Source organism: Ascaphus truei, assembly GCF_040206685.1.
Source record: "Ascaphus truei isolate aAscTru1 chromosome 2 unlocalized genomic scaffold, aAscTru1.hap1 SUPER_2_unloc_1, whole genome shotgun sequence".
In the NCBI taxonomy this organism is placed as follows: Eukaryota; Metazoa; Chordata; class Amphibia; order Anura; family Ascaphidae; genus Ascaphus; species Ascaphus truei.
Genome location: NW_027453815.1, coordinates 1,685,080 through 1,708,142, shown reverse-complemented (window position 1 = coordinate 1,708,142; position 23,063 = coordinate 1,685,080). Strand labels below are relative to the sequence as shown.

General features: G+C 51.8%; 1 protein-coding gene across 1 annotated transcript in view; it reads right to left on the bottom strand.

Annotated features, from left to right (window-relative positions):
- Positions 1-23,063, bottom strand: part of LOC142473253 (mitochondrial potassium channel ATP-binding subunit-like) — a 131,349-nt gene that overhangs the window by 64,583 nt on the left and 43,703 nt on the right. Inside the window, exon 2 of the mRNA XM_075580442.1 lies at positions 6,701-7,031. Within this exon, the coding sequence (XP_075436557.1) occupies positions 6,701-7,031 (331 nt within the window). The remainder of the gene's footprint in view (positions 1-6,700; positions 7,032-23,063) is intronic.

Below are 23,063 nucleotides of genomic sequence, written 5' to 3'. Positions count from 1 at the left end.
CGCACTGTGTGTGACACGGAGCTGGGATAGGTCGCAGTGTGTGACGCGGAGCTGGGATAGGTCGCAGTGTGTGACACGGAGCTGGGATAGGTCGCAGTGTGTGACGCGGAGCTGGGATAGGCCGCACTGTGTGACACGGAGCTGGGATAGGCCGCACTGTGTGACGCGGAGCTGGGATAGGTCGCAGTGTGTGACCCGGAGCTGGGATAGGTCGCACTGTGTGACACGGAGCTGGGATAGGTCGCAGTGTGTGACGCGGAGCTTGGATAGGTCGCAGTGTGTGACGCGGAGCTGGGATAGGTCGCACTGTGTGACGCGGAGCTGGGATAGGTCGCACTGTGTGACACGGAGCTGGGATAGGTCGCAGTGTGTGACACGGAGCTGGGATAGGTCGCACTGTGTGACACGGAGCTGGGATAGGTCGCAGTGTGTGACGCGGAGCTGGGATAGGTCGCACTGTGTGACACGGAGCTGGGATAGGTCGCACTGTGTGACGCGGAGCTGGGATAGGTCGCAGTGTGTGACACGGAGCTGGGATAGGTCGCAGTGTGTGACACGGAGCTGGGATAGGTAGCAGTGTGTGACACGGAGCTGGGATAGGTCGCAGTGTGTGACACGGAGCTGGGATAGGTCGCAGTGTGTGACGCGGAGCTGGGATAGGTCGCAGTGTGTGACGCGGAGCTGGGATAGGTCGCAGTGTGTGACGCGGAGCTGGGATAGGTCGCAGTGTGTGACGCGGAGCTGGGATAGGTCGCACTGTGTGACGCGGAGCTGGGATAGGTCGCAGTGTGTGACACGGAGCTGGGATAGGTCGCAGTGTGTGACACGGAGCTGGGATAGGTCGCAGTGTGTGACGCGGAGCTGGGATAGGTCGCAGTGTGTGACACGGAGCTGGGATAGGCCGCAGTGTGTGACGCGGAGCTGGGATAGGTCGCAGTGTGTGACGCGGAGCTGGGATAGGTCGCAGTGTGTGACGCGGAGCTGGGATAGGTCGCAGTGTGTGACGCGGAGCTGGGATAGGTCGCACTGTGTGACCCGGAGCTGGGATAGGTCGCAGTGTGTGACACGGAGCTGGGATAGGTCGCAGTGTGTGACGCGGAGCTGGGATAGGTCGCAGTGTGTGACGCGGAGCTGGGATAGGTCGCAGTGTGTGACACGGAGCTGGGATAGGTCGCAGTGTGTGACACGGAGCTGGGATAGGTCGCAGTGTGTGACGCGGAGCTGGGATAGGTCGCAGTGTGTGACACGGAGCTGGGATAGGTCGCAGTGTGTGACGCGGAGCTGGGATAGGTCGCAGTGTGTGACGCGGAGCTGGGATAGGTCGCAGTGTGTGACCCGGAGCTGGGATAGGTCGCACTGTGTGACGCGGAGCTGGGATAGGTCGCAGTGTGTGACACGGAGCTGGGATAGGTCGCACTGTGTGACGCGGAGCTGGGATAGGTCGCAGTGTGTGACACGGAGCTGGGATAGGTCGCACTGTGTGACGCGGAGCTGGGATAGGTCGCAGTGTGTGACACGGAGCTGGGATAGGTCGCAGTGTGTGACACGGAGCTGGGATAGGTCGCAGTGTGTGACGCGGAGCTGGGATAGGTCGCAGTGTGTGACGCGGAGCTGGGATAGGTCGCAGTGTGTGACACGGAGCTGGGATAGGTCGCACTGTGTGTGACACGGAGCTGGGATAGGTCGCACTGTGTGACCCGGAGCTGGGATAGGTCGCAGTGTGTGACACGGAGCTGGGATAGGTCGCAGTGTGTGACGCGGAGCTGGGATAGCTCGCAGTGTGTGACACGGAGCTGGGATAGGTCACAGTGTGTGACGCGGAGCTGGGATAGGTCGCAGTGTGTGACCCGGAGCTGGGATAGGTCGCAGTGTGTGACACGGAGCTGGGATAGGTCGCAGTGTGTGACGCGGAGCTGGGATAGGTCGCAGTGTGTGACACGGAGCTGGGATAGGTCGCAGTGTGTGACACGGAGCTGGGATAGGTCGCAGTGTGTGACGCGGAGCTGGGATAGGTCGCAGTGTGTGACCCGGAGCTGGGATAGGTCGCAGTGTGTGACACGGAGCTGGGATAGGTCGCACTGTGTGACCCGGAGCTGGGATAGGTCGCAGTGTGTGACACGGAGCTGGGATAGGTCGCACTGTGTGACACGGAGCTGGGATAGGTCGCAGTGTGTGACACGGAGCTGGGATAGGTCGCACTGTGTGACACGGAGCTGGGATAGGTCGCAGTGTGTGACCCGGAGCTGGGATAGGTCGCAGTGTGTGACACGGAGCTGGGATAGGTCGCAGTGTGTGACACGGAGCTGGGATAGGTTGCAGTGTGTGACCCGGAGCTGGGATAGGTCGCAGTGTGTGACGCGGAGCTGGGATAGGTCGCAGTGTGTGACGCGGAGCTGGGATAGGTCGCAGTGTGTGACACGGAGCTGGGATAGGCCGCAGTGTGTGACACGGAGCTGGGATAGGTCGCACTATGTGACGCGGAGCTGGGATAGGTCGCACTGTGTGTGACGCGGAGCTGGGATAGGTCGCAGTGTGTGACGCGGAGCTGGGATAGGTCGCAGTGTGTGACGTGGAGCTGGGATAGGTCGCAGTGTGTGACACGGAGCTGGGATAGGTCGCACTGTGTGACACGGAGCTGGGATAGGTCGCAGTGTGTGACCCGGAGCTGGGATAGGTCGCAGTGTGTGACACGGAGCTGGGATAGGTCGCAGTGTGTGACACGGAGCTGGGATAGGTCGCAGTGTGTGACGCGGAGCTGGGATAGGTCGCAGTGTGTGACACGGAGCTGGGATAGGTCGCACTGTGTGACGCGGAGCTGGGATAGGTCGCAGTGTGTGACGCGGAGCTGGGATAGGTCGCAGTGTGTGACACGGAGCTGGGATAGGTCGCAGTGTGTGACACGGAGCTGGGATAGGTCGCAGTGTGTGACACGGAGCTGGGATAGGTCGCACTGTGTGACACGGAGCTGGGATAGGTCGCACTGTGTGACACGGAGCTGGGATAGGTCGCAGTGTGTGACACGGAGCTGGGATAGGTCGCAGTGTGTGACACGGAGCTGGGATAGGTCGCAGTGTGTGACACGGAGCTGGGATAGGTCGCACTGTGTGTGACGCGGAGCTGGGATAGGTCGCAGTGTGTGACACGGAGCTGGGATAGGTCGCAGTGTGTGACACGGAGCTGGGATAGGTCACAGTGTGTGACACGGAGCTGGGATAGGTCGCACTGTGTGACGCGGAGCTGGGATAGGTCACAGTGTGTGACACGGAGCTGGGATAGGTAGCGCTGTGTGACACGGAGCTGGGATAGGTCGCAGTGTGTGACGCGGAGCTGGGATAGGTCGCAGTGTGTGACCCGGAGCTGGGATAGGTCGCAGTGTGTGACGCGGAGCTGGGATAGGTCGCAGTGTGTGACACGGAGCTGGGATAGGTCGCAGTGTGTGACGCGGAGCTGGGATAGGTCGCAGTGTGTGACGCGGAGCTGGGATAGGTCGCAGTGTGTGACACGGAGCTGGGATAGGTCGCAGTGTGTGACACGGAGCTGGGATAGGTCGCAGTGTGTGACACGGAGCTGGGATAGGTCGCACTGTGTGACACGGAGCTGGGATAGGTCGCACTGTGTGACACGGAGCTGGGATAGGTCGCAGTGTGTGACACGGAGCTGGGATAGGTCGCAGTGTGTGACACGGAGCTGGGATAGGTCGCAGTGTGTGACACGGAGCTGGGATAGGTCGCAGTGTGTGACGCGGAGCTGGGATAGGTCGCAGTGTGTGACCCGGAGCTGGGATAGGTCGCACTGTGTGTGACCCGGAGCTGGGATAGGTCGCAGTGTGTGACACGGAGCTGGGATAGGTCGCAGTGTGTGACGCGGAGCTGGGATAGGTAGCAGTGTGTGACGCGGAGCTGGGATAGGTCGCACTGTGTGACGCGGAGCTGGGATAGGTCGCAGTGTGTGACACGGAGCTGGGATAGGTCGCAGTGTGTGTGACACGGAGCTGGGATAGGCCGCACTGTGTGACACGGAGCTGGGATAGGTCGCAGTGTGTGACACGGAGCTGGGATAGGTCGCAGTGTGTGTGACACGGAGCTGGGATAGGTCGCAGTGTGTGACGCGGAGCTGGGATAGGTCGCAGTGTGTGTGACCCGGAGCTGGGATAGGTCGCAGTGTGTGACGCGGAGCTGGGATAGGTCGCAGTGTGTGACACGGAGCTGGGATAGGTCGCAGTGTGTGACACGGAGCTGGGATAGGTCGCAGTGTGTGACACGGAGCTGGGATAGGTCGCAGTGTGTGACACGGAGCTGGGATAGGTCGCAGTGTCTGACGCGGAGCTGGGATAGGTCGCAGTGTGTGACACGGAGCTGGGATAGGTCGCAGTGTGTGACACGGAGCTGGGATAGGTCGCAGTGTGTGACGGGGAGCTGGGATAGGTAGCAGTGTGTGACACGGAGCTGGGATAGGTCGCAGTGTGTGACACGGAGCTGGGATAGGTCGCAGTGTGTGACGCGGAGCTGGGATAGGTCGCAGTGTGTGACACGGAGCTGGGATAGGTCGCAGTGTGTGACCCGGAGCTGGGATAGGTAGCAGTGTGTGACGCGGAGCTGGGATAGGTCGCAGTGTGTGACACGGAGCTGGGATAGGTCGCAGTGTGTGACACGGAGCTGGGATAGGTCGCAGTGTGTGACGCGGAGCTGGGATAGGTCGCAGTGTGTGACACGGAGCTGGGATAGGTCGCACTGTGTGACACGGAGCTGGGATAGGTCGCAGTGTGTGACGCGGAGCTGGGATAGGTCGCACTGTGTGACGCGGAGCTGGGATAGGTCGCAGTGTGTGTGACACGGAGCTGGGATAGGTCGCAGTGTGTGACACGGAGCTGGGATAGGCCGCAGTGTGTGACACAGAGCTGGGATAGGTCGCAGCGTGTGACACGGAGCTGGGATAGGTCGCAGTGTGTGACGCGGAGCTGGGATAGGTCGCAGTGTGTGACACGGAGCTGGGATAGGTCGCAGTGTGTGACGCGGAGCTGGGATAGGTCGCAGTGTGTGACGCGGAGCTGGGATAGGTCGCAGTGTGTGACCCGGAGCTGGGATAGGTCGCAGTGTGTGACGCGGAGCTGGGATAGGTCGCACTGTGTGACACGGAGCTGGGATAGGTCGCAGTGTGTGACACGGAGCTGGGATAGGTCGCAGTGTGTGACACGGAGCTGGGATAGGTAGCACTGTGTGACACGGAGCTGGGATAGGTCGCACTGTGTGACACGGAGCTGGGATAGGTCGCAGTGTGTGACCCGGAGCTGGGATAGGTCGCAGTGTGTGACTCGGAGCTGGGATAGGTCGCAGTGTGTGACACGGAGCTGGGATAGGTCGCAGTGTGTGACACGGAGCTGGGATAGGTCGCAGTGTGTGACACGGAGCTGGGATAGGTCGCAGTGTGTGACACGGAGCTGGGATAGGTCGCAGTGTGTGACACGGAGCTGGGATAGGTCGCAGTGTGTGACACGGAGCTGGGATAGGTCGCAGTGTGTGAGGCAGAGCTGGGATAGGTCGCAGTGTGTGACCCGGAGCTGGGATAGGTAGCAGTGTGTGACACGGAGCTGGGATAGGTCGCAGTGTGTGACGCGGAGCTGGGATAGGTCGCACTGTGTGACGCGGAGCTGGGATAGGTCGCACTGTGTGTGACACGGAGCTGGGATAGGTCGCAGTGTGTGACCCGGAGCTGGGATAGGTCGCAGTGTGTGACTCGGAGCTGGGATAGGTCGCAGTGTGTGACACGGAGCTGGGATAGGTCGCAGTGTGTGACCCGGAGCTGGGATAGGTCGCAGTGTGTGACTCGGAGCTGGGATAGGTCGCAGTGTGTGACACGGAGCTGGGATAGGTCGCAGTGTGTGACACGGAGCTGGGATAGGTCGCAGTGTGTGACACGGAGCTGGGATAGGTCGCACTGTGTGACGCGGAGCTGGGATAGGTCGCACTGTGTGACGCGGAGCTGGGATAGGTCGCAGTGTGTGACGCGGAGCTGGGATAGGCCGCAGTGTGTGACACGGAGCTGGGATAGGCCGCAGTGTGTGTGTGACACGGAGCTGGGATAGGTCGCAGTGTGTGACCCGGAGCTGGGATAGGTCACAGTGTGTGACGCGGAGCTGGGATAGGTCGCAGTGTGTGACACGGAGCTGGGATAGGTCGCAGTGTGTGACACGGAGCTGGGATAGGTCGCAGTGTGTGACGCGGAGCTGGGATAGGTCGCAGTGTGTGACACGGAGCTGGGATAGGTCGCAGTGTGTGACACGGAGCTGGGATAGGTCGCAGTGTGTGACGCGGAGCTGGGATAGGTCGCAGTGTGTGACACGGAGCTGGGATAGGTCGCAGTGTGTGACGCGGAGCTGAGATAGGTCGCAGTGTGTGACGCAGAGCTGGGATAGGTCGTGGGTTTTATTGCTTGTCTTTGTAGTGGGTAATGCAGATATAATTCCCAGCGTTAGCTTTATGTGACCATGAATAAATAATATGAACTGATTTTAGTGCCAGAGGCACAATGTGTAAGCGCTTTGGGACAGGGACTCACGCAGTGCGCGATGTACACGCTCAGCGCTGTATAAGAATAACACCCCACGATTAACATCCCAAGGAAGCCTGCGATGTGGGACAGGCCGCAGTGTGACCGTGAGGACACCAGACACCAGGGGATAGAGATAACAGGACTCCCTTACAATCACCGCGGCGACCAGCGCCCCCAGCTGCGGTCTCAGCAGCTTCCAGAACTCGCCCCAGTTAAACTCCGGCTCGGGCCTACTCTTCCCGGGAGCGACGAGCGGGTGATTGTTGTCGAGCTCCAGCTGGCACTGCGCCACCCTCCCTCCCACACACGCCAGTCCCGGGCCCAGCAGCAGCGCCAGCGTCCTGCCCTTGGAGAAGGTCCGGCCGGGCGGGCAGCGGGCGGCATCTCGAAGCCGGGCGTACAGGCGCAAGGAGGGCGAGGATTGCAGGCGCGAGGCGGCGGAGCGGCGGAGGCCGGACACATGGGTATCGAGCCTCACGAACCTGAGATGTAAACATGAGACAGGATTACAGTTTGCGAACGTCCTGGGAAACTCGGGACGTCCTAATCCGCCCGGATCCGCAGGGAACGGTCACAAAGGCGTAACCGACTGCGCAGGGAACGGTCACAAAGGCGTAACCGACTGCGCAGGGAACGGTCACAAAGGCGTAACCGACTGCGCAGGGAACGGTCACAAAGGCGTAACCGACTCCGCAGGGGACGGTCACAAAGGCGTAACCGACTCCGCAGGGAACGGTCACAAAGGCGTAACCGACTGCGCAGGGAACGGTCACAAAGGCGTAACCGACTGCGCAGGGAACGGTCACAAAGGCGTTACAGGATCCGCAGGGAACGGTCACAAAGGCGTAACCGACTCCGCAGGGAACGGTCACAAAGGCGTAACCGAATCCGCAGGGAACGGTCACAAAGGCGTAACCGACTCTGCATATCTCCTCACATATCTCATTACAGGACAATGTTACCTATGTATATAACGATGATACACAGTGTATGTACCCTGACAATGTTACCTATGTATATAACGATGATACACAGTGTATGTACCCTGACAATGTTACCTATGTATATAACGATGATACACAGTATATGTACCCTGACAATGTTACCTATGTATATAACGATGATACACAGTGTATGTACCCTGACAATGTTACCTATGTATATAACGATGATACACAGTGTATGTACCCTGACAATGTTACCTATGTATATAACGATGATACACAGTATATGTACCCTGACAATGTTACCTATGTATATAACGATGATACACAGTGTATGTACCCTGACAATGTTACCTATGTATATAATGATGATACACAGTATATGTACCCTGACAATGTTACCTATGTATATAACGATGATACACAGTGTATGTACCCTGACAATGTTACCTATGTATATAACGATGATACACAGTGTATGTACCCTGACAATGTTACCTATGTATATAACGATGATACACAGTATATGTACCCTGACAATGTTACCTATGTACAGTATATAACGATGATACACAGTGTACCTGTCCTGACAATGTTACCTATGTATATAACGATGATACACAGTGTATGTACCCTGACAATGTTACCTATGTACAGTATATAACGATGATACACAGTGTACCTGTCCTGACAATGTTACCTATGTATATAACGATGATACACAGTGTATGTACCCTGACAATGTTACCTATGTATATAACGATGATACACAGTGTATGTACCCTGACAATGTTACCTATGTATATAACGATGATACACAGTATATGTACCCTGACAATGTTACCTATGTATATAACGATGATACACAGTGTATGTACCCTGACAATGTTACCTATGTATATAACGATGATACACAGTGTATGTACCCTGACAATGTTACCTATGTATATAACGATGATACACAGTGTACCTGTCCTGACAATGTTACCTATGTATATAACGATGATACGCAGTATATGTACCCTGACAATGTTACCTATGTATATAACGATGATACACAGTGTATGTACCCTGACAATGTTACCTATGTATATAACGATGATACACAGTGTACCTGTCCTGACAATGTTACCTATGTATATAATGATGATACACAGTATATGTACCCTGACAATGTTACCTATGTATATAACGATGATACACAGTGTATGTACCCTGACAATGTTACCTATGTATATAACGATGATACACAGTGTATGTACCCTGACAATGTTACCTATGTATATAACGATGATACACAGTGTATGTACCCTGACAATGTTACCTATGTATATAACAATGACACACAGTATATGTACCCTGACAATGTTACCTATGTATATAACGATGATACACAGTATATGTACCCTGACAATGTTACCTATGTATATAACGATGATACACAGTGTATGTACCCTGACAATGTTACCTATGTATATAACGATGATACACAGTGTATGTACCCTGACAATGTTACCTATGTATATAACGATGATACACAGTATATGTACCCTGACAATGTTACCTATGTATATAATGATGATACACAGTGTACCTGTCCTGACAATGTTACCCATGTATATAACGATGATACACAGTATATGTACCCTGACAATGTTACCTATGTATATAACGATGATACACAGTGTACCTGTCCTGACAATGTTACCTATGTATATAACGATGATACACAGTGTATGTACCCTGACAATGTTACCTATGTATATAACGATGATACACAGTATATGTACCCTGGCAATGTTACCTATGTATATAACGATGATACACAGTATATGTACCCTGACAATGTTACCTATGTATATAACGATGATACACAGTGTATCTGTCCTGACAATGTTACCTATGTGTAGCCATGCATAATAATGGACTGCAGACATCTTCCCTGTTGGCAGTAAGCCCTGGTAAGTACAGGCCTGCCAGCAGTAGTTATGGAGGTTTTCCCTCACACCCTGGTGAGGTGCCCTGTGTATGGATGGGAGTGGCTACATGCTCTGAGTCCCTAGATAGTGACATCAGAGATGTGCCTGCCCCCTGAGGTATAAAGGGCACAACACTGTCAGTTTAGTGTTGTTGAGAAGCAGTTATTGCTAAGTGATTGGTAAAGTTGCAAAGCAGTTCCGGATAGGTTCGTGACCCTAGTGCTGTAACTAGTGGCACGAATATTCTAATCAAGCCTGTCTAGGCCACCCTGTGTCCGGGGACCTGGCACAGGGGTGATCTCAAAGAAGGGAGAGGGGACCCCACTTCAATTAAGAAGGGTAGTACCTGGCAAAGGGACAGCACGGCGGAATGTGCGGCTAAAGCTGAGAGCTGCATGGGGCAGTCTACTGTAATCAGTTCATCAATAAAGATGCCCTTGTTAAAGAAAACCCCACTGTGTGAGTGTGAGATTACTCAACAGTGGATGGCACCAAGAAGGAGTTCCTCACCAGGACCATCTCCCTGCGGAAGCATAGATCCTGATGAGGTGGAGGCGCTGCACATGATGTAAGTTGGACTCGCACCCACTACCTCAGCTACCTGTCCTGATGACATCCCCTAATACCATCAAGCGGGAGACTCAGGAGTCCTGTTACTTGCAGGTGCACCACCATACACGACCTTGTAATGGGGACTGGTTAGACCACAAGGGCCAATATGAGATTGGGTGGGTCAGGCCAGAGGGATACACCCGTTACAATTGGAGGCGCTGCTGAGATTCTGTTAACAGGACAGGTTTTTGCTAGGCACACAATAGGAAACAGGGAGAGTGTCTGCTGCCACTTTGTGCTGCGTGGGATGGAACCAGGGGTAGTCAGGGAGCTGCTGGAGCTGCAGGCCGCAAAGACGCCTTGGGATCCTGCTAGGGGTTAGTGAGTCTGGAGCGGGAGGCTATTGCTGTTCTAGTCACCTTGAGGTAGCGCCTGAAGGGGTAAACTGGTAACTTAGGGCAGGAATTCTGGAAGGGTCCGCACTAGGCTAGCCAACAGTAGGTAGACGCCCAAAGTACTGCATGGAAGAGCCAGAGTACTCTAGTCTCCATTCCAGATCACTTGACCAAGGAGCACAGACTGGAGGAAAGCGTTACAGTAGACACAGAAAGAGTGAGCCTAGCCTGAGGTAGTGCAAACACGAGTCAGATCTACGTTAGGTACACAAGGTGGTGCACAAGGCATGTTTATTGTACTGATGTGGTAGCTGCCCCGCAGAGCGGAGCTCCGTGTACAAAAACCCCGTGTTCAACGATCAAGAGAGACCTGTCGGAATGGAGGATCTGCACAGAGCAGAAGGTCCAGGATGGCAGGGAGAGAGAACCGCAAGAATGGAGGATCTGCATAGAGTAGAAGGTCCAGGATTGCGGTCAGAGGAAGAACGCGCATATGAACTGTGCGTGGACGAAGAACAAGCTCCAGGAGAGACTCTTGTGTGTTTGTTGTGGAATGGCGTGAAAGCCGTGGCTGCGCCGTGTTTGTCTTGTCTATGCTCTCGGGAAAGTACCCTCGAGGCTAGTGAGGACGACAGTGTTGTTAGATGGGAGGAACGAAATGGACTTTGTTATAATCCAATATACAAACAGCCAAACGCTACCTCAAATGTGACGAAGAAAGATTTTACTCACCAAAATGGCGGTTCCCGCGTTCCCGGGACACCGCGTGGGCATGCTGCAGAAAGTCTTGCAACTTTGCAGTTTGCTGATTGTTGGCCAGGATTGGCGCCAACGAGAAAACCCCACCCTGTTGGGGGGTTTGGCGCGAAAGCTGGAGCCGCGCCCTCATGGACTATGACTCACTCTGCACCTGTGCTGGGTCAGCCTACAAGTCTACGAGACATCCCCCTAGTTTCAACCAGGGGGAGTGGTTTGCAGTTCCACCGGATGCTGATGGAGAAAGTAGGAGGAGGGGTTGCCACGCCAGCCCCTGCACTCCAGTTGCGAAGAGCTGTTGACCAGTACAGACCTTTGAAGCGAGTACTGCCACTGGTGAATATGGCTGGAGTCTCTGAGAAAGTGGGACAAAGTCCCTTGATCACTACCCATCCTTACTCGGCTCCAGGAGGCTTCCTGATCCTCCGGGTAGAGGGTGTGGAGACGGTGATGTGTCTCTGCCTGCAGTGCAGACTGCCGGGCGGAGCTGTGGGCACTGCGGCCCGATGCCAACATTGTGGACTGCAGTACCTGTGGCCCATGCCGACTTTTGTGCCGGTACAGGCCGAGGAAACCAAAGACGATGTCCCGATGTTGACCGCGGAGCTTCCGGGTGCATTGTGGCAAGAGGATACAGGTCCCGAAGAACGGGGACCGGGACCGGTTTTCAAGAGGGAGAAAACCAGCCATCGGAGAGGTGACCAAAAAGGGGCACATCGTCGTTCCCCTACTGGGATACCTCGTCCGAACGCCAAGCTTGAGTCCTCGGACGAGGAGTGTGCAAGGCTGTCAGATACAAAGGACTTGTCAGAGTACCATACTAGTGGTACACCGTGGCGAGATGCCATCCCTCGCGGTGTGGAGACACGGAGTCGAGTGTCGCCCGTACCGAGACAACCCGAGCGGCGAAGTCCGACGGCCGTGGTGACTAGCGGTTCGGAAGGAGGGCGATCCACCCCTACCCTGCGTCGCAGTAAGCCAACGCAGAGTTCATTGCAACCCTCGGGGGTGGTGGTAAAGGAAGAACGGATCCAGGGCCAGACTGGATCGCACAGCAGAAGGGCGTTGCCGGATGTCCTCGTGGAGGAAGAGATCCCGCTTGGGGATCCAACCCAAGATGGCGGCGAGGCACGTGCGTGCACGGAGGCGATTCCGGATGACCAGAGTGGCATCGAATGGGAAATGGTCGCGCCTCTGCGGTCGAGCAGCGGAAGTCGATCACCTACTGCCAGACGGAACGGGCGCTCGAGTCGGAGAGTGAAGAACCCAACTACCGGAGAGAAAGAGAGACTTTGTGGCGAAGCCGAGTCAGGTATTGCCGGGGAGCAGGTCGTAACCCTGCCTATACCTACGGTTCGGTCCCGTCCCCAAACCCCGTCCACACCCAAGGTTAGCCCCAAGGCCCTAGCTAAAGCCCCTGTCCCCGTCACTTTTTAATTCGGGTCCAGTTCTAGCTTAGGGTTGTCCGGGGAGTCACGGGGTCCTTCCGAGGATCGGACTGAAAGCCTGGACTGGGGAGCTTCGGGTGATGGGTCGGTGGGAGGAGGGAGGATGTCCCGACAAGTTTCGGTATCTAGTGATTGCCCTAGTGTGTTAAGCGTTACCGTTGGGAACACAGCACAGTACAAGGGAGTTGTTGAGCCTTCTGAGGGTACTTCGGGGGTATCTTCGGGTGGGCCTGAAGAGGAAGAGTCATTAGAATTCAGACACGAGGAGATACGGGAAACTAGATGGTGGGCACCACTATACGAGGGGTACGTAGCGTGGATAGATCGCACCCATTTCATTATAGAACGGGATGGGATAGTAGACCATTGGTGGGCTCCAGGGGAGTTCAGTGACGAAGCGTACATCACCGTATTGCGCGTGAGGTGGAATAAAATTAAAAGTGGATTGATCACGCCAAGAGGTTCCGAAGGATTAGATGATCCGGTGGAATCAGAGGAGCCCCTGTCATGGGTGTTGCCAGGGACGGCGGGACAAGCTAAGTTGACCCGGGCCTGCCGTGCTGAGCGAGCTATTGTTGCAAAGTACAAGAAATCTCACGGGCTTGAGTACCCTTATGTTCCCGAACCTCTTATGAGAGAGATAGAGGATAATCGGGAGAGATGGCTCCGGACTGACATAGAGTATTATATGGTCAGTAAGGGAGGGGCCGTTAAAGGAGTTCAGGCTGAACAGAGGGTTTCCCAACTGATGAGGGTTTGGAAGATCGGGCGCAGTGTACACATGCACAAAGTAGTATACTGCAATGAGCGAGGCCTGCCCCGGGAGTATAGCGTGACAGTCACCGATGCAGCGGGACGGGAGGTGGAAAAAAACAGACCCTCGGCACTATTATTAGATCCCGCGATAGAGTGGTCTGCCTTTTCTTTAGCGCTCCCTGCTGGTCAGTGAGCGGAAGGTTCTTGCATTATTATGAGACTTTGATAATGTTTAACCATGTAATTTGTGTGTTCTTTTTGCAGTGTTTCCTGGCGCAAGGTACACCAAATTTAGGTCCCAGCCGGGATGGTGGGGATTCACCAGGGGGTGTATGTAGCCATGCATAATAATGGACTGCATATATCTTCCCTGTTGGCAGTAAGTCCTGGTAAGTACAGGCCTGCCAGCAGTAGTTATGGAGGTTTTCCCTCAGACCTTGGTGAGGTGCCCTGTGTATGGATGGGAGTGGCTGCATGCTCTGAGTCCCTGGATAGTGACATCAGAGATGTGCCTGCCCCCTGAGGTATAAAGGGCACAACACTGTCAGTTTAGTGTTGTTGAGAAGCAGTTATTGCTAAGTGATTGGTAAAGTTGCAAAGCAGTTCCGGATAGGTTCGTGACCCTAGTGCTGTAACTAGTGGCACGAATATTCTAATCAAGCCTGTCTAGGCCACCCTGTGTCCGGGGACCTGGCACAGGGGTGATCTCCAAGAAGGGAGAGGGGACCCCACTTCAATTAAGAAGGGTAGTACCTGGCAAAGGGACAGCACGGCGGAATGTGCGGCTAAAGCTGAGAGCTACATGGGGCAGTCTACTGTAATCAGTTCATCAATAAAGATGCCCTTGTTAAAGAAACCCCCACTGTGTGAGTGTGAGATTACTCCACAGTGGATGGCACCAAGAAGGAGTTCCTCACCAGGACCATCTCCCTGCGGAAGCATAGATCCTGATGAGGTGGAGGCGCTGCACATGATGTAAGTTGGACTCGCACCCACTACCTCAGCTACCTGTCCTGATGACATCCCCTAATACCATCAAGCGGGAGACTCAGGAGTCCTGTTACTTGCAGGTGCACCACCATACACGACCTTGTAATGGGGACTGGTTAGACCACACGGGCCAATATGAGATTGGGTGGGTCAGGCCAGAGGGATACACCCGTTACATATGTATATAACGATGATACACAGTATATGTACCCTGACAATGTTACCTATGTATATAACGATGATACACAGTGTATGTACCCTGACAATGTTACCTATGTATATAACGATGATACACAGTGTATGTACCCTGACAATGTTACCTATGTATATAACGATGATACACAGTGTATGTACCCTGACAATGTTACCTATGTATATAACGATGATACACAGTGTATGTACCCTGACAATGTTACCTATGTATATAATGATGATACACAGTATATGTACCCTGACAATGTTACCTATGTATATAACGATGATACACAGTATATGTACCCTGACAATGTTACCTATGTATATAACGATGATACTCAGTATATGTACCCTGACAATGTTACCTATGTATATAACGATGATACACAGTATATGTACCCTGACAATGTTACCTATGTATATGTCACGCTGCGCTCACCACAAACAGGACGGAAGACCGCGGGGCTGAGGTGGGGATAGAAAGGCACCGACCCACAACCACGCAGTCCTGTCCGGAATGCGTAGTCCAAGTCGTACCGCGTCGTAGGGTTGGAGAGGTCAGGGTAGTCAGGGTACTTGCCGTGATCCGGGATTGGAGAGTAGAGGATAGTAGATTTCCGTAGCCAAGGTCCAGGGTAATAGAAGGTAGAATGGTCGAGAGCGAAGCCGGGTTCAAAGTGCTGGAGGAGGTAGGAGTCCAAAGAACAGCCAGGTTCAAGTATCAGGAAACAGACAGGTCAGGCCAAGCAAAGTTCAAGCAACACAAAACAGCAGCGGTGAGCACAATGCATAAACAGGAGTTTATGCTCAGCAAGGAATGCCAGACAGGAGCAGGTATATATGCAGGGAGGATCCAATTACATTGCAAGGGTGTGATCCGGTCCTCCAATGGTGTCCGAGCAGCAGTAATTAGAAACAGCCTGCAGGTCATGCTTTCCTGGTGATTGCCTTGGTTGCCAAGCAACCAACGCGCGTGCGCGATGCACGTCGCGGAGCGCTGACGTCACGCGGGCGAACGGCCGAGTTCCCTCCCAGTGGGAGGTGCTGGCAGCTTCTCACTGAGCGTGCGTGTACTGCCCTAGCCGTGCGTGTGCGCATAGGAACGCCGTGTGACGCGTCAGCGGGGCGGTCCGTGACCGGAGTAGCTGCGGATGTGATAGTATCCCCCCCTTGAGGGGAGACCTCCGGGCGACCCAGAGATGGTTTTTCCGGGTACCTACGGTGGAAGGCATAAATGAGACGGTTGGCATGTACCTGACGATGAGGAATCCACTCTCTCTCTTCCGGGCCATAGCCTCTCCAGTGTACGAGATATTGCAATCCTCCTCTGGACATCCTAGAGTTGAGGATAGTCTGTACCTCGTATTCTCGTTGACCCTCTACCAGTATAGTTTGTGGCGGTTTAGGTTGCCCCTTGGAGGAAGAGTCTTGTAGGTATGGTTTTAGAAGGGAGGAGTGAAAAACAGAGGGGATTCTCATAGATTTAGGCAGTTCTAGCCGATAGGCTACTGGGTTGATCCTTTTAGTGATGCGGAAGGGGCCAATGAAGCGTGGTGCCAGTTTGGGTGAAGTTACCTTTAAACGAATGTTTTTGGTGGATAACCAGACCCTTTGTCCTACAGAGTACCCTGGGACCTCTCTTCGGTGACGATCCGCTTGTCTCTTCTGTAGTCTACCAGCGTGCTGTAGGTTTAGATGGATCTTCTGCCATAAGTCTTGTAAGTGAAGGATCTTGTCCTCTGCGGCCGGGACTCCAGACTTCGAGATAAGAGAAGGGAGCGCAGAAGGATGGAACCCGTAGTTGATCATGAATGGTGATTGTTGAGATGATTCATTCCGAAGATTGTTATGGGAGAATTCTGCCCATGGAAGAAGTTCTGCCCAGTCGTCTTGAGTATCAGCAACAAAACACCTTAAAAATTGTTCCAGAGACTGATTGGTGCGTTCAGTTTGCCCATTGGTCTGGGGGTGATAGCCTTACGAGAAATGTAGTGTGACGTCCAGACTCTTACAGAACGCTCTCCAGAATCGTGAAATGAATTGGGATCCTCTGTCAGATACTATGTTCCGGGGAGTACCATGTAACCTGAAGATCTCCCTGATGAAAACGTCGGACAACATTGATGCGGTGGGTAGACCTTTCATGGGAATGAAGTGTGCCTGTTTTGAAAACCTGTCCACCACTACGAGTATGGTGTCCATGCCTCTAGATTTAGGCAACTCAACAATAAAGTCCATAGATATGTGTGTCCATGGACGTTCCGGGATCGGTAATGGATGAAGAAGACCCGCAGGTCTGTTGTGTGGCGTCTTGTTCCGTGCACAAATAGCGCATGAAGATACAAAAGCTCGTATGTCCCTCCGCATATTGGGCCACCAGAACGTGCGTTCGATGAGCTCAGTAGTTCTTTTGGTGCCAGGATGACCAGCTGTCTTGGATGAATGTCCCCACTCCATGACTCTCCTCTGGTAAAGAAGTGGAGTGAACAAACGATCTTCTGGAACCTTGAGTCCTGCTGGGATGTTGTTTTGAGCCTTGGTAATATCAGGCAAGGCGCTGAAAGTACTGGCTGCCACAATGCAAGTGGATGGAAGAATGGTCTCCTGCTGTTCCACCCTGCTATCCTCTACCAGGAACTGTCGAGACAACGCGTCGGCTTTAATGTTCTTAGAGCCTGGGATATATGAAATGAGGAAGTTGAAGCGTGTAAAGAATAAGGACCATCTTGCCTGGCGAGACCCGAGTCGCCGTGCTCCCTCAATGTACAGTAGGTTCTTATGGTCTTTTAATATTGTGACAGGTGTCTCCGTACCCTCCAGTAGATGTCTCCACTCCTCCAAGGCCAGTTTGATCGCGAGGAGCTCCCGGTTACCCACGTCATAATTCCTTTGAGCGGAGGAAATTTTTTTAGAAAAATACGCACAGGGGTGAAGTGGAGCTTGAGGATTCTTTCTCTGGGAGAGTATAGCACCTGCCCCTATATCGGAGGCGTCTACCTCTAAGGAAAATGGTAATGAAGGATCTGGGTGTACCAAGATGGGTGCTGAGGCGAATGCCGTCTTTATCCTCTCGAAGGCCTGGAGAGCTTCGTTAGACCAATTAGTAGGGTCAGCTCCTTTCTGAGTGAGCGCCGTGATGGGTGCTACTACCGATGAGAATCCTTGAATGAACCTCCGGTAATAGTTGGCGAAGCCGAGGAACCTTTGGATAGCCTTGAGGGAGAGAGGACAGGGCCATTCGAGTACAGCTTTGACCTTGCTGGGGTCCATAGCGAGTCCAGTGTCCGATATAATATAGCCGAGAAATGAGGTAGATCTTTGGTGGAAATGGCATTTCTCAAGCTTAGCAAATAAGTGGTTCTCTCTTAAGCGCTGCAAGACTTGTTTGACGTGAGTAGTATGTTCCGGCATGGATCTGGAAAAAATTAATATATCATCCAGGTATACAATCACATGACGGTCCAGAAGGTCTCTAAAGATGTCATTAACAAAGTCTTGGAAGACCGCAGGGGCATTGCACAACCCAAACGGCATAACTCGGTACTCGTAATGCCCGTCGCGAGTATTGAATGCTGTCTTCCATTCGTCTCCTTGTCTGATTCTGACCAGATTATAGGCGCCTCTGAGATCCAGCTTGGTGAAGATCTTAGCTCCTTGGAGTTTGTCAAACAATTCTGTTATTAACGGAAGGGGGTAGCGGTTCTTTATGGTAAGTTTGTTGAGACTGCGATAGTCTATGCAGGGTCTGAGGGTTCCGTCCTTTTTCTTGACGAAGAAAAAACCCGCCCCCGCAGGTGATGAGGATTTACGAATGAACCCCCTCTGAAGATTCTCCTGGATATATAGTCTCATAGCCTGAGTCTCAGGTATGGACAATGGGTATGATCCTCCTCTCGGGGGCATGGTACCGGGTAGAAGATCGATTGGGCAATCGTACGCACGATGTGGCGGAAGTTCCTCTGCCTGGCGTTTGTCAAAGACGTCGCGAAACTCTTCATATATCTCCGGTAGCTGTATCCTGTCAGGATCCGTGAGTTCCAGACCTGCCACCGATTTAGGAGTAGCTATGCAATGTTCCAAGCAATAGGAACTCCAACGTAGAGGCGTGGACTCTGTCCAGTCGACAACTGGATTGTGGATCCGGAGCCATGGGAGTCCTAGAATAACGTCCGTGGAGGGAGTGTGGATAATATCCAGTGTTAAGGTCTCGGAGTGAGCGTCACCGGTCGAGATCTTAAGGGGCACAGTTTGCAAGGAAATGAACGCAGGCTGCAAGGGTCGTCCGTCGATGGCTTCAAGGGCTACCGGTCGAACTTTGGGTACCAACGGTATCTTATTCTTGATTGCGAAATCTTGGTCAACGAAGTTTCCCCCTGACCCCGAATCCAGAAAGGCCCGTGTCTGTACTGTGAAGGTCTCACCGGATATGGAGATGGGTAGGTAAATCCTAGTAGAGGGTTGAGGAGGGGGAAAGGTTGCAGTGCCCAGCGTGATCCTCCTTATACTCACTGGGCTTTGGCGTTTCCCGGTTTAATGGGACAGTTGAACACCAGGTGTCCGTTATTGCCACAGTAGAGGCACAAGCCCGCTCGTCTTCTCCGTTGCCTCTCAACAGGTGAAAGAGTAGTCCCTCCTAGCTGCATGGGTTCGTCTAGGATGGGAGTTGTGGAGAGTAGAGGGCCTATGGTGGAAAAAGAGGAAGATTGTATACATCGAGGTTGTTTGTTCTTTTCCATCTTTCTCTCTTGTAGACGCTGATCCATGCGGATGCATAGGTCTATCAGATTCTCCAATCCGGCAGGGCGGTCAAGAGATGCCAGTTCGTCCTTCAGACGTTCGGACAGACCCTGCCAGAAGGCTGCAGATAGGGCCTCATCGTTCCAGCCGGTCTCCGTCGCCACCGTCCGAAAATCCAGGGCATAGCGAGCCACAGTCCGGTCTCCCTGGGAAATATTAAGCAGAGTAGATGCGGCGGTAACCTTACGCCCTGGGGTGTCAAACACCCTTCTGAACTCGACGATGAAGAGGGCGAGGTTTGAAGTCAGATCGGGGCGTTGCTCCCAGATAGGGGATGCCCAGGCTAGAGCGGCGTCCGTCAGCAAGGAGAGTATGTATGCGACTTTTGATCGTGAGGAAGGGAAGTGCGAGGGAAGTAACTCAAACTGTATGGAGCACTGGTTCAGGAACCCTCGGCAACCGTTGGGGTCCCCAGCATACCGGTTGGGCGTAGTAATCTTGGCTCAGTGGTATGTGTCGTGAGTGCAGGAATGGTTGCAAGTGGCGCGGCGTTGATTGTAGATACGGTCAGGCGTCTAACTTGCTCGGTAAGGGTATCTACGTCTTGTTTGAGTTGGGTGACTAGTTGTTCCTTAAGCGTGAATGATCCGGTAAGTTGCCGGAAGCATTCCTCATGTGTGTCTAGGCGTCGGGCCACCTCAGCGGCGTCCATGTTTGTTGGGCTGAGCATATTGTCACGCTGCGCTCACCACAAACAGGACGGAAGACCGCGGGGCTGAGGTGGGGATAGAAAGGCACCGACCCACAACCACGCAGTCCTGTCCGGAATGCGTAGTCCAAGTCGTACCGCGTCGTAGGGTTGGAGAGGTCAGGGTAGTCAGGGTACTTGCCGTGATCCGGGATTGGAGAGTAGAGGATAGTAGATTTCCGTAGCCAAGGTCCAGGGTAATAGAAGGTAGAATGGTCGAGAGCGAAGCCGGGTTCAAAGTGCTGGAGGAGGTAGGAGTCCAAAGAACAGCCAGGTTCAAGTATCAGGAAACAGACAGGTCAGGCCAAGCAAAGTTCAAGCAACACAAAACAGCAGCGGTGAGCACAATGCATAAACAGGAGTTTATGCTCAGCAAGGAATGCCAGACAGGAGCAGGTATATATGCAGGGAGGATCCAATTACATTGCAAGGGTGTGATCCGGTCCTCCAATGGTGTCCGAGCAGCAGTAATTAGAAACAGCCTGCATGTCATGCTTTCCTGGTGATTGCCTTGGTTGCCGAGCAACCAACGCGCGTGCGCGATGCACGTCGCGGAGCGCTGACGTCACGCGGGCGAACGGCCGAGTTCCCTCCCAGTGGGAGGTGCTGGCAGCTTCTCACTGAGCGTGCGTGTACTGCCCTAGCCGTGCGTGTGCGCATAGGAACGCCGTGTGACGCGTCAGCGGGGCGGTCCGTGACCGGAGTAGCTGCGGATGTGACAGTATATAATGATGATACACAGTATATGTACCCTGACAATGTTACCTATGTATATAATGATGATACACAGTATATGTACCCTGACAATGTTACCTATGTATATAATGATGATACACAGTATATGTACCCTGACAATGTTACCTATGTATATAATGATGATACACAGTATATGTACCCTGACAATGTTACCTATGTATATAACGATGATACACAGTATATGTACCCTGACAATGTTACCTATGTATATAATGATGATACACAGTATATGTACCCTGACAATGTTACCTATGTATATAATGATGATACACAGTATAAGTACCCTGACAATGTTACCTATGTATATAACGATGATACACAGTGTATGTACCCTGACAATGTTACCTATGTATATAACGATGATACACAGTGTATGTACCCTGACAATGTTACCTATGTATATAACGATGATACACAGTGTATGTACCCTGACAATGTTACCTATGTATATAAACGATGATACACAGTATATGTACCCTGTCAATGTTACCTATGTATATAACGATGATACACAGTGTACCTGTCCTGACAATGTTACCTATGTATATAACGATGATACACAGTGTACCTGTCCTGACAATGTTACCTATGTATATAACGATGATACACAGTGTACCTGTCCTGACAATGTTACCTATGTATATAACGATGATACACAGTGTACCTGTCCTGACAATGTTACCTATGTATATAACGATGATACACAGTATATGTACCCTGACAATGTTACCTATTCATATAACGATGATACACAGTGTATGTACCCTGACAATGTTACCTATGTATATAACGATGATACACAGTGTATGTACCCTGACAATGTTACCTATGTATATAACGATGATACGCAGTGTATGTACTCTGACAATGTTACCTATGTATATAACGATGATACACAGTGTATGTACCCTGACAATGTTACCTATGTATATAACGATGATACACAGTATACCTGTCCTGACAATGTTACCTATGTATATAACGATGATACACAGTATATGTACCCTGACAATGTTACCTATGTATATAACGATGATACACAGTGTATGTACCCTGACAATGTTACCTATGTATATAACGATGATACACAGTATATGTACCCTGACAATGTTACCTATGTATATAACGATGATACACAGTATATGTACCCTGACAATGTTACCTATGTATATAACGATGATACACAGTATATGTACCCTGTCAATGTTACCTATGTATATAACGATGATACACAGTATATGTACCCTGACAATGTTACCTATGTATATAACGATGATACACAGTGTATGTACCCTGACAATGTTACCTATGTATATAACGATGATACACAGTGTATGTACCCTGACAATGTTACCTATGTATATAACGATGATACACAGTGTATGTACCCTGACAATGTTACCTATGTATATAACGATGATACACAGTATATGTACCCTGACAATGTTACCTATGTATATAACGATGATACACAGTGTATGTACCCTGACAATGTTACCTATGTATATAACGATGATACACAGTATATGTACCCTGACAATGTTACCTATGTATATAACGATGATACACAGTGTACCTGTCCTGACAATGTTACCTATGTATATAACGATGATACACAGTGTACCTGTCCTGACAATGTTACCTATGTATATAACGATGATACACAGTGTACCTGTCCTGACAATGTTACCTATGTATATAACGATGATACACAGTGTATGTACCCTGACAATGTTACCTATGTATATAACGATGATACACAGTGTATGTACCCTGACAATGTTACCTATGTATATAACGATGATACACAGTGTATGTACCCTGACAATGTTACCTATGTATATAACGATGATACACAGTATATGTACCCTGACAATGTTCCCTATGTATATAACGATGATACACAGTATATGTACCCTGACAATGTTACCTATGTATATAACGATGATACACAGTGTATGTACCCTGACAATGTTACCTATGTATATAACGATGATACACAGTGTATGTACCCTGACAATGTTACCTATGTATATAACGATGATACACAGTGTATGTACCCTGACAATGTTACCTATGTATATAACGATGATACACAGTGTATGTACCCTGACAATGTTACCTATGTATATAACGATGATACACAGTATATGTACCCTGACAATGTTACCTATGTATATAACGATGATACACAGTGTATGTACCCTGACAATGTTACCTATGTATATAACGATGATACACAGTGTATGTACCCTGAC